This window comes from Lissotriton vulgaris, chromosome 9 (genome assembly GCF_964263255.1).
Source record: "Lissotriton vulgaris chromosome 9, aLisVul1.2, whole genome shotgun sequence".
Classification (NCBI taxonomy): Eukaryota; Metazoa; Chordata; class Amphibia; order Caudata; family Salamandridae; genus Lissotriton; species Lissotriton vulgaris.
The window spans coordinates 391,622,646-391,635,972 of record NC_141697.1 but is presented as its reverse complement, the minus strand read 5'-3'; the positions used below and the strand labels follow the sequence as shown (position 1 = coordinate 391,635,972).

Genomic DNA, 13,327 nt, shown 5'->3' with positions numbered 1-13,327 from the left:
CATAACAGGCACTGGAATAAATACACCTTTTGGAACTTCTGACAATGAGTATCCGAGGGAATACAATAAATGTAGCCTAATAGTTTTCCTCGTACATTCAAGATGGCCACTTGACATCTTCTGCGTCAACGCTTGTCAGACGGCAGGACCAGCTCTAACAGGCCATTCTATTACCACAATTGCACATTTACATATTTACATTTCACACTTTAATCTTTCTGATCATATATTCTAGTGCAGAGGTCTTGAATTGCTCCTTGTTATAAAGCTCTTGTATCTGCTTCAAATATATGCTACTTCTGTTTACTATTTCCCTATGGATTCTCATGATACATTTAGATGTCAAGGACTCCTTTTCACAATTTCTCATGCAAAGGGTTACAATAAGATGCATTGTTCAAGCAGGGAGGGCATTTATTTTTGTATCATGGGTCATATCTCCAAGGACACCTGGCCTAACAGAGCCTGCCAAAGACAGTGGGCTGTGTTCGGCGAGGTCAGCTCACCAGTGGCATAAAGTGCACAACTTCTGAATCCCCTCTCATATTTTCAGTGTTAGAAATGGGATTTCTGGTTGAATGAGGCTTGCGCCAAAGCCAGGGAGAGACCACCACTCTAGTCAGGGCAAAGGAGTTACATGCCAAAGATAACCCCTGCACACCCCCTTGATAGCTTGGCACGAGCAGTCAGGCTTATCCCAGAGGCCATGGGTAAAGCATTTGCGCCTGCACACAGCAAAAACTTCCCAGGCACACTACAAAAGTAACTCCACACAAGGTTTTATCAAAAATAGCCTTTGTATTCTCATAACACTTTAGAATAGTAAACACATAACATACATTGTGCCACCAGGCACCAGGTCATATTTACAAGGGACTTATTTACACATGACAGGGCCACTTGACCACTGTCACAACATCACAAAGTGAACTTAGTAAAAGTAAAACAAATCATAAACGGTCAACCAGTAACCACTGGTAATCACTGTACTTAGTATCAGCCTGTAACATAAACTACATTATGCACAGTATCACATCAGGTGCGAATTACATTCTGTAATAACACACCTTATGCCATCAACTCACAAGTCTAAACGTATGAGACCCTAACCTCTTAGGTATAACTCACATTAGGGGCATAAATCACACAGTGAAACATAATCTCACTAGCATAAACCATAATATGCAAAACCACCTCATAATCATAAAAAAAAACATTTAGAGTTATAACACAGGGTGCGTAAATCATACTACATACATTACATTTCCTAGCACCCTATATTCACATTAGGGCCTGGTGCCCTACAAACCTAATAGTCCCCATGGCCAACTCTCAGGGGCTTAAACGCCCTATGTACAAAAGTCAGGGCGCCCTGCCAATGCAGCGCAAGTAAAGGGTGTGCACTCTACGCAGGCCTAAACGTTGCAGCTGCCCACTACTTGCTGAGCAGCTGGGAAAGTAGGGGCAAAGTAGTGTATGTCACTCATAGCTCAACAACATGCCCCCAAAGAATAGGGGTCTAAACGGTGCAGCTGCCCACTACTTGCTGGGCAGCTGTAAATAACAAAATAGGGCCTGGGCTCTCAATGTAACCTTGGAATAAATGTGCCAAATGTTGCAGCTGCCCACGCTGGTGCGGTGTAACTGAGAACAATAAAAGGGCCCCTGGCACATCTGTGCCTCCTAAACAAATGTGCCCCCTCGTAGGAAGAAAATGGCGTGGGCACTACACGTGCCATCTGCATTCCCCTCTGGGATTCTTAAGAAGCAGACATGGCCTCCAGCGTTGGAGCACACAGACTCTAAAACAAATGTGCCCCAATGGAGCGCACTGGCCCTTTAAAACCAACATTCCCATGACGTTGCAGCCACTGTGGGAATCAGCCTAACACTGGGGGGTAGCAAAATTACCTCCTTTTATAGGTTCCTGAAGAAAGCCACCGATACTAGTTCTAGATCGCATGGCTGAAACATGTCGACCTTGAGAGATAAGTAGCTTTAAATCAATACTAATTGTTTGCCTTGCTTTTTAACCCTGTCAGTTTGAGCATGTGAATAAAATCGTACTTTGTGCATCAACCTAGACAGTTTTAATACACTTCCCCTTTTGGTTTATTCGCTTTATTATTGCATGGAATCTTTACTACCCTACTGGCTCACATATGGGATTTAGTTTCCTCCCTAAGAACATACTGGATAAAACATATCTGAGCTCCTTCATTAAAGTTTAGAAGTCGTAGCTTTCAGCAAGTTTTCTTGCTGGTAAGGAGGAACCCAAATGATGAAGCATGTCACCTATGGGTGAGTGAGGGTTCTAATCCTTAAGGGATGAATTCCCATTAGGCTTAGCAAATCATGAACACGTGTTTTGGAAATGAGATCACACCTTTTTGATCCCTTTCAGGCTCCTAGTGCACCAATAAGACCCGAAGAGATAGATTGATATGAGTCTCAGTATGTCCCAGGCTAGACAGAGCACACGCCTGCGACGTATCAGCGACACCCTTTCCTCCCAACTGGTCGGGTCCCTGAACACAGACGCTCGTCCCTCCAGGTCAGGCTGAACCTGAATCTGGCCTCCCCAAACTCAGGGAACAACCTCCAGAGGCCCCACAAACGGATCAAGCAATCTAAGCGGTCAGATGCCCGGCAAACCAGGACTTCACGGGGAGCATGCATGACCCCCCGAGGGTGACACATAACTAATGTGTCATGTGACAGTCTGCCTGGCTTTAATTTCGCGACCTTCTGTCCACCAGACAGAGCGCAGAGATCCCCCAGGACATAAGTGGCGTCACCATGGTTACTCATTGGTGGCTCAGCCCTTCTGGCTGGCCCCTGACCCAATGGTTCTTCCACTGAGGACTCTTTCCTCCTCTCACCCCTCAATCAGGACTTCTGATCCTTCTATTTAGTAGTGGTACTGCCCAACACCAGGACCTCTGGAGCTCTGGTTACAGACACTCCACATTCTCTAGACACGGGAAGATCCTCCTCAAATGACCTACAAGTACAGCCTAGACCCCCGACCTGGCGCTCCCTTAGGGAACTCTCCAGGTCCTGAGACAGGGTTTCAGGCCACCGTGGGACACACCGTCACACACTCAATCCGTCTCCACTGAGACAGGACGTGAGCCCCATTCCCCATTCCCGCCACATTCCACTGGGACCTAACTGGGCTACACTGAACCTCTTCCACCACACAGGACCGGAAGATACCCAAGCCACTTCTTTTGGAATCACTCCCCAATGCCTCTTCAGGACCTCTAGTACACAGTCAGAGGTCCACCTCCTGTGCAAGCTCCTTATCACCAAAAGAACTCACTTCCACTCGTCCAGTGCTAAACACCACTCATCCACACATGCCCCCCCCCCCCAGACTGGTGGGACACTTCCTCACTGTTCCTGAATCTCAACCTGTACCTCCCTTACTGAGAACCAGGTACCATACTCTGGGTACGGGACTGGGACTTCATGCACTGGACACACTTCTCCTGCCACCACTGGATCCCACCCTATGGGTCAATTCAGACACTCACACTACACTCAGGGGATAACCACACTCCCGAGCTAGCTATTTCTCCTCCACACTCCCTCTCTTCCCTCCTACCCACCCACACCTCTAGTGACAGGAACAGGGATGGGGCACTGGACCCAGCGAGGGACTCGCTATCTATGGGAACCCTCCCACCTACTGGCGTCCCGCCCTGTCATTTTCTATATGCTGTTTTATTCGTCATTTCCCTTTGTGTCACAGCACAGGGTTTAGGGATACCAGTTAGGACTGGTTTAGGGGAGCTTTGGAGCACTTTGTTTTGCTCAGCTCCTCTCTCCTTTGTCAGGTGGGGGGGTCAGAGATCAAACGCACCACAGGGGGTGGAGCTGGCACTGGGGAGGGAAGGCACAGAACTATTCAGGTCCAGCGTGCAACTCCTTGCTCCCATCTACATGCAGATCTCCCTATTCACCACTGGGCAGACTCCCCCTGGCTCCTGGAGCCACACACACCTCTCAGCTACTGTCAATCACAAGCCAGACATGCAATTCACATCAGGCAGGCAGACACACAGTACACAGAAATGCCAACTTCTAAAAGTAGCATTTCTCCACTAGTCACCATAAAGCTGCATACACCATTGCACAGCATTTACTCTCACAAGTTCATACATACCAAACTCGCCCCTGCACTCCTCTCATACCAGGAATTACCATGGACACACATATCCCCCATGCATTCCCATGGGAGGGTAGACCAGTCTCACCACACGTACACAGAGAGCGCACGCACTTTACACTGACCACAGTGCTAAAGTGCTCAGAGGCCTAAAATTACCAACACCAGGTTACAGAAAAAGGCTAGGAGAACGCAAAAAGTTTCGGGGTGAACCTGCCAAAAGGGCCAATTCTAACAGTCAGTATTTTTAAATGCTACAGATTAGTACCAGCAGCTTTCTAGAGAGAAACAATGCACATAATATCATCTTAGCTTTCTTCTTAATGTTTATTTTCCATTGCCACAACGTGTGACTCTCGCCACCATTGCTTTTCATATATTCTCTCCTAGAACAGCTTCTAAAACCTTTCATTACAGTCCAGATGTCATGTGTGATACTGTTTCAGGGCAAAGGGTGAGGGATCCCAAAAAGGTTAACCTGTTAGTCCGTGGCATTTGTCTATTTACTGATATTGAAACTTTTCTAGATATTTTAAGGGAGAGGTTATTAGGATGCTTGTCAGTTGTATCCACTCCAAAAGGTAAGTTTGGATAGTTTACTGACTGGGTGCCAAAGGATCTACTTGGCACGGCCAAATTTACTTGCCAACACCACAATGAAAAATATCTATTTCTGATCCACTTGAAGAGTCCATTTACACCTTCAGTGTGTTGTATGGAATCACAGGAGCGGCCGTTGCGCGCCCACATTACGTCCATATCCGAAAAGGTAATTAATCCATACACTGACAGATTTCAACCTTCTTGCCAATGTGGCAGCGTGAAAATGTTATCCAGCGCTATTAAATGCAAAGCAGGCAACCTTCATCCATCAGCGTCTTTCTATTTTAAAGCCAATACAACGGGGGACCCCTGAGGACAAATGATAGGCAGGTGGGGCAGGATAAAGTTAGAAAGACCAACACTCACAAAAACCACCTGCCTATAAGGATTACAAAAGGCCCAAAAACAGGGTTGCAGTATTATACAAGAAAATCTTGGGCTGACAAGCTCATATATTCAAAAAATTCAAGGGTTAAATTAATTAACACATTTATTTTTCTTTTATTATCATTATTTCAAGCATTGTTATCAAATTTCACATAGTAAATAAATAAATACATAATGTATAATCAATAAATATATACAGGTCACATGTTGGGATGTTTTCCGTCCCGCTGACCGCCGGAGGAACCACGTTGCAGGATAGATCCTTAACCTTTATCTGATATGCTACAGCCTTTAGTGATGAACCTATGCATTCATTCGCTTGAGGAAAAAAATCTTGATGAATGACATTCTCCTCCTTCCTTCTGGGCTTTCACTGCATCCCGAATAATTCTGTTTCTCTTTCTATTTTAAAGACTGATGTAACAAGCATTGAAAATGCAATAGGTCTCGCCTTTGCTAATGGTATTGTATAGCAAAGCAAATGGCATTAACTTAATGAAAGGCGAGACCTATTGCATTTTTAATGCTTGTTAATTTAGACAATGCAAAGAAAGTTGTGGTTGGCTGAGTGCAATGATTTGTGAGTAAGGTATCTTTTGATTTTATTGCAGATATATGCCAGGCCATTTATTTGAGTGGCCCTAAATGTTACTGGCAGAGCCAGTGGAGGCTTTTAAGGCCATTTCAGATTGATTGCCTTTTAGGAATATTCAGCATCAGTCTACCTGCTACGTTCTGAACCCGTTGCAATCTGCATATCAGTGCTTTGGGAGATCCCAAAAGCATTATTTTGGCATAATCGAGTCTGGACGTAACCAATACATGAATAATGATCTTTCTGGTGTGTTCGGACATGCATTTGAGAGTCTTTCTTAACTTTTTCAACAGGATGAAACAGACTCCTGCTGCAGCATGACAAATGGCTTAAATGAGAGGGCTTTGTTTAGCTTTACCCCCACATTTTTCGCAGAGGTAGATGTTGCCAAGGAGAGCTCGATTTCAGTGGAGCACAGATTGGTCGGGTCTGATATGGACAAAGAGTCGAAAATCAAAATTTCTGATTTTTCAGAGTTTAAGCAAAGACAGCTTTCATGCATCCAATCTACTACTGCAGAAAACCTTGAAAATTGGCAGAGACAGAGTCATCCAGGTGTTTGAAGGCAAACATCAACTGGCTGGCATCAGAGTAGGACACTTTGAAACTGCATGCTTGAACAATAGCAGAAAGGGGAGCAATGAAGATATTAAAGTGACTGGCTCAATGCTGATCACTGTGGTACTCCACAAATGGCCTCTCGATAACCAGATGTACATAGGGGGAGGTAGACTGCTTGCTTACGGTTGGAAAGAAAAAGATTGATCCATTTCCACACGGTGCCGACAACTCCAGCTCCTTCCAGTTTTTGCAGGAGAATGTCAAACAATACTGTGCTAAAAGCCAGCAATAAGTATAACAGAATCACAATGGTATTTGTGCCCAAGCCGAGGCAGATTTTTGATAAACTCAGCCACTTCCAAAAGTCCTGTCTCTGTACTGAATCCCGATCGAAATCTAGATTGCAGGTATGTACGACATTGTTTACCTTGGTAAAATTTGAAATCTGGTGATTAACTACAGATCCCAACATCTTCCCACAGGCAAGAAAAAGTGAGATAGGTCTGTAGCTAGCAGGACATGACCGGTCCAAGTTAGGTTTTTTAAAAGTGGAAGGACCAACGCCTCCTTCCAACATACAGACACTGAACTAGACTCAAGAGAAAGTTTAAAGAGGGTACAAAGACTGAGAAACCCTTTTGAGAATGTGTGGTGGACCAAGAACCAATGGCGAGTCAGAATGGGCTTTTGAGATCAATCGACAAAATGAAACACTTGATATAAATATTAAATGACAATTCTGGCATTCTCATCTGTTTTCTTCAATCACTGGGAGAAAGAATTCAGCAACAGAGGTAGTAATTTACTTTTTTTTTACAGGATTGTAGAAAAAACTTTGTTACCTTTGCAATCACATCAAGAGTCAAGCGGCTCATCAGATCAAGCATACTAACTTCTGTTTTTCCATCTGAAAGTCCTTCGAGTTTTTCCATCAATGTCTCAGCCTTCTCATTGAATGTTCCCATTAAGCCCATCAAGTATCTGAATAGTAAATTATATACACATTAAATCACATGGAGCATGTCAATCCCATTAATTTGTAACAATATCTATACAGAACACTATACTACCTCTTCTTGAATGCGAAACAAGTTCTAAATAGCTTCCTGATGGCTACTGATTCGTGCTAGGCGACGGTGTTTCGATAAATCAATTTCATTGTTTTTATTACAACCTATAACACATTCTGCTCGGAATATAATTTACATATTTTAAAATACAGCGAAACAGGCACTACAGTCCATAATAGTACAGTCATTAGCTATCTCCCAGCCTGTTGAATGACCACCACTTGTCCCAAAACCTGGTACATTATTCAGGGCATTCCCGAGCCTGGTATATATTTTTTACAGCTGGGCACACCAGTTAAACCCCGCCCACAATTTCAGCAGTGTGGGATATTGTGAGGATTTTTATTTTTCGTGCTATGTCTCATTTGGCCACGATTGTGGTCACTCCTAACATTAGTCGTTCGCATCGATGGTCTCCATCAGGCTTAGTAACCGAACCCTCAGAGTCAAGTCAATCGGTCATTCCAGGACTTGAGATAATGTTTTGCCAATCCTCTACCAGAAACTGGTTATTCAGAGACACCCCCAGATCATATGGAAGGAATTAGCATTTGTGTGTGGACATCCAAAGCTGGGGGGGGGTGAAACAGTGTGTGTGCCAGCACACCACATTTGTCTGGGTTACAAAGTAAGTGATGTACAAATATCGTAGCTGGGTGAGTCGCAGTATTGCAGAGATATTGATTTCTTTTGGTGCCATCTGGGTTTAGAGCCATTTAGTGTCATCAAAGGAGAACACCCATTCCTCCTATTGATGCTTGAGGTCTAGGAACATTTTGGGGGCTTTGGTTAATAGTGTACGGTAGGAACTTAATACTGCACTTTTTCCCAGACAGTCAGTGAGGATTCTGGCTTCAAGGGCATTGTATTCAGGCAGTTCAGGAGTATTGTCAAGTTGGTAAGTCAAGGCATGGGGAAGTTGCAGCTTTTTCTGAAATTGTGCATGTGATGGAGCGAATCAGTGTTAAAGTTCTTGTAAGGAGAACAGGTGCCCCCCGATGCCAGACATCCCCCATGATCATATTCCCAGTCCGGTTTTCCAAACCCCTAGAGGTGGGGCATTTGTTGAAGCCACCTAACATTGCAAAGGGTTGAGTTGGGTGGTTATTGGTAGAGGCTGGTGAAGAGCAGGGCTGCAGGCTACATTCTGAGGCCAGCAGCTGTCCTGTTTGAAAGATTGTGTGAAATGGGGTTGCCATAGAGGAGTCACATTACTCTATCAAGACCTAACTGGGACTGCTCCAGTCTGCATGCCAGGTCATCTCACACCCCCAGTCAGCCTTACATTTATTACAGTCAAGTGGGATTCCCAGTAGTACAGTTTGATGTTTGCCATTCCCTGCCCTCTGTCGTACATTGATTGTCTGCAATTATCTAGGGCTAATTGTACCGCTTTTTTTGCCCAAAAGGATTTTATGGATCCTGACGTTGAGATGTTGAAACCAGCGGAATGTTATTATGGACAGAAAGTGTTGAAGGGTGAAAAGGAATCTAGAGAGAATCATAATTTTGAAGATGGCTACCCTCCACAATAAGTGAAACAGGCCCAACTCTACTTTTGAGGTCCTGTTTCATATTATTGTTAAGTGGTTTGATATTGAGGCCCGTTCATCTGGAGTCTGGACACATCCTCATGCACAGCAAATATCTCCAATGCCCAGGGCTTGAGTAAGTGTGGATTTGTTAAGATAAGGACATTGTCCAAATATAGGCCTATTCTTTCTTTGGTCTGTCCACCATAGTCTCATCTCTGAATTTGTACGCTGCATCAGAATAGTTGAGCTGGGGGTTTGATGGCTAGGGCAAAAAGGATTGGGGAAAGACGGCATCCTTGCCTGGTACCCCTATGGATCGGGACCCCTATGGATCAGGAAGGGGTCAGAGAGCACTTTATTGACCTTTACAGGGTAGTAGGCTTGGTTTAAAGGAATTTCCCATAGGGCCTGGACCAAGGACTTAAGCCCATATTCCCCATAGTCCTAAGGAAAAAGTCCATTCAATCAAGTCAAATGCCTTCTCGATGTTTATGAGAAGGAGTGTGCATGGGTTTGGCAGACCCTTCACATTGAACAGTGCCACTTGCTCACTTCGCGTTACTTTGGGGAGTGTTGTGGTTAGGCATAAAGCTGCATTGGCTTGAGTAGATCAGGAGAGGTAAGGCTTGTTAGAGTCTCAGAGCGAGTACGGTATTTTAGCATAGATCTTAATTTTTGCACTGAGCGGGGAGATTGAGCAGTATGATGAACAATTAGTGTTGGTTTGATCCTCTTTTGGGAGAACCACAATTGTAGCCCTGTTGAGATCAGTGGGGAAAGCTTCTTTGTTGGCAGCATCTGTATAGAGGTCCAGGAGATGGATCTCAACGTCGAACCCCTGTTGCTATTAAACACTTATGCTCACAACATAAATTCCTCTGATTTTTTCTAGAAAATCATAACTTTAATGGCCCCTTTTGCCAACTGCAAAATACTGGATGGAGGCGTTTAATTGTAAACTGGATAGACATCTAGATACATAGGACTCGCTAAGGATGACAGCTGTGCAGATCATCCTTAACCCTACACAAACATATACAGACGCTTAACTTGACTGAGCTATGGTGCTTTAAACACAGGGATGGTAGAAGGTGCTCAGTCTACTCCCCACCACATACCACATTTTCTCACATTGATTTTTCACAGGTGTACCCGGACCATGTGTTAGGCATAAGTTGTGTTCAATATTTGGATCACACCATGTCAGGTCCCAAACTATTGTTGATAACATTTGCAGGAGAGATGTTTGCCCTCCCTAGAGCTTACTGGAAATTCCAGGTGGCACATTACAGGATGCCACATACGAAGAAGTCAGGTTTATGATACAGGATAATTTTCAGGTAAAATAATGTACTGTAACGTCAGCAGTGGTGTTGTGGGAAGTGTTCAAGGCTACTATAAGGAGGGGTGCATAGGTTTAACATATGGATTATAAAATCATTAATGAGCACAATAAAAACACACGAAGAACGCATACTTTCACTGGATCACCAGGTTATCAAGAGGAATGCAGATTGGGAAAACCAAAATGAGGAACTAAAACACCTTTGTGGCATTAGGGAACGCTTAAGCAAACATGACCATAAAGCTTACTGTGAACTGCAGCATGAACAGGAGGACGAGCCTGGAATACTATTCGCATGATTGGTCAATCAAGAGAATAGGGAAGTTGCACCTGTACATAATTAGGAGGTCCAGGTGGTCACGGATCAGGAATCAATCCTCTAATGATTTGAGGCCATTTACTCCTCCCTCTATATGATGATCAATTGAGGGAAGACCGAGGGGCCATTGAGCAGCTTCTCACTGAAGCTGATATACTACAACTAGCTCATGACCTGAAGGAGATATTAAATTCCCCTGTCACTGACAGGGACATTCATAGAGTCATTAGGGATTTTGGTATGGGGAAGGCAATGGGGATGATGGGTTCCCTACAGAATGTTACAGAGAATATGTGGACCACCCTAACACATTATGGAGTAGTTTGACCAAGACTGAGGGTCATAAATGTAAGTATTTACCTCAGCTACTGCCATAGAGAACTATGTTTTGTCTGAGGTTACCTCGCTGTGTGGGAGGGGCAATGCAGAGAGGAATGCATTCAGCACTGAAAGTCTCTACGAGGTGGGGATATTGATGGAATTTTCTATCGTCTGTGAGAAATGGGAGGTGCGGCCACGGCCTCCTCATTTAATGCTGATGTGGCAGCCATGTACGAAAAACATTGCCCGCTTTTACCTGAGAACCTGAAACACGTAGGGTAATTCAAGCGCTGGTATCATTGGGGAAGGGAGACTAGTTTCCACTCTGTATAAGACATTACTTCCACAGAAGCACAGAGACACGTGGATCTGGAGGAGGAGTTACAAGACACAGAGTGGTGCACAGTTTTAACAACTGCAAATTGGTCACACGTAATGCATGATTGCAACGTGTACATTACGAGCATATATCCATAGATCAAATATCAGGCCAGCATTGCTGCACAGAATAAATTCAGATAATGCCGATAAATACCCCAGATGTAAAATGGTAACAGGCAAGTATGTAGACATGTGGGGGGAATGTGCCATATACAACAGTTTTGTCAAGGCAAAACCACAAAACTTGGGGATCTGACAACACTTATGTGTACTGTGACATGCGTATGTGCTTCTTAGGTTTGTTCTCTAAGAAGCAAAAAAATAAACAGTATGCTAAATAATAACACTGGGACTAACCATTGAGAAAAAAGTGTGTTGCAGTCAGGTGGAAGTGAGCAGCACCCCCGACTATGAAGCAATGGGAGAAAGAGATGATAAAATTAATCACAGCGGATCGTGAGGTTCATAGGAAACTCCAAGGCAGAATAAACAAACAGGGGGGCTCACTACATTGGGACTTGGCAGCGACTAAATTAGAACAATATGAACAAAATGGGATCACTATGAGCAGTGATGGTAAAGACTTGGACTGATAGTTGCATAGCCGTTTGGTAAACAAGTGGGTTATGCAAACGTGTCAGTGGAGGTACGAGGTGACTGAAAGTTTTGCACACAGATAATGGTTAATTAGCGGTGTAAAGAAGTAATGGGGTGCCTAACCACATGGAGAGGGTGGGTGGCACGGGATATCTTTGTTGTCATCAAGTGTGTGGATGTTGTTGTTCTTACTGCTTAAAACTCAATAAAAGACTAGAATAAAAAAAAGAAAATACACTGTACAAGCTAGGTCCCAATTTATTTCAATTACCCTCGCCGTAGTTTTAGAGGTGTTTGCGTTGAGAGATAGTGATTGAAGTAGACACGTGGAAAAGACGGGGTAGACTGTGAGAAAAATGTGAAAATGTACATTTACCACAATGTATTGAGCTACAACAATTGTTTGGTGAGTCACGCAATACAGATAGGTCCATTTATGAGAGACCAGAAATGCATCTTGAAAATATTTTCAAAGGCGGTGTGCATAGTAGAGACCCAGAAAGTCAAAACTAATTTGTGATCCACCTCAATGCCGAATTTGTCAGCAAAAACCTAGCAAATGGGTACTTTAAATATCTTGGACTAACCCACCAGTCAGTCAAATTCTTAATTTCCAAGAAATACATTCTTACAGAAATATAACACACATTTAGATTCAACAAACATGACAAACAGAAATGTCATAAAATTGCCAATAAATAGAAATCCAAATACATCGATACATCATCAATTAGATTCATAAAAAGTTTGTTTATAAAAAAGGTTTTCAAATAAAAGTGCATCCTATACAAATTGTCACACAATTAGGTCCAACCCATCAAGTTATTGCACATATTTTTTATTTTCTTTAGGAAGTTTTATATAGCGCTAGCCTGACCGGAAGGTATCGGAGCGCTTCACATACCTCAGGACCAGTCTAGCCCAGCCACTGTGGAATATGATCAATAAAGTATCACGGTTCTGGGCATTAAAGTGCATTGTGCAAAGACAGTCAACAGAGCCATCTTTGACCCACGGAAGAGCCTAATTGACTTCTTGGATTCCTATTCAATGGTTTTTACTAAAATGTGCAGCATAGTTCAAATACAGCTAATAAGGGGCTTACTACAAAGTGAAAGGGGAAAAGAGCCATGTTATCAAAAGCTTCATTTCACCAGCCAAATCTGGCCACCAGGATGGAACAGGTTTCAATCTAGAGCAACATTAGCTGGGGAAATCCTGGCATAGCGCAATACAATTTTGTGCAGGAATTGACCTACAGCAATGACCACATTTCGATGACACAACCCACACAACAGATTTAACGCCAAGGCTCTCCACCATATCCCTTACTTTAAGAAAACAGGCTTCAAAAATCTCTTCCTTTCTTCTGGGAAGAATACACAGTCCACCAATAATTTGAGGTTTGAGTATCCTTTACCTCTCTTAAATGGACACTG

General features: G+C 43.5%; 1 protein-coding gene across 1 annotated transcript in view; it reads right to left on the bottom strand.

Moving 5' to 3' along the window:
- Positions 1-13,327, bottom strand: part of LOC147690172 (cholesterol 24-hydroxylase-like) — a 275,267-nt gene that overhangs the window by 129,954 nt on the left and 131,986 nt on the right. Inside the window, exon 6 of the mRNA XM_086937765.1 lies at positions 7,163-7,301. Within this exon, the coding sequence (XP_086793891.1) occupies positions 7,163-7,301 (139 nt within the window). The remainder of the gene's footprint in view (positions 1-7,162; positions 7,302-13,327) is intronic.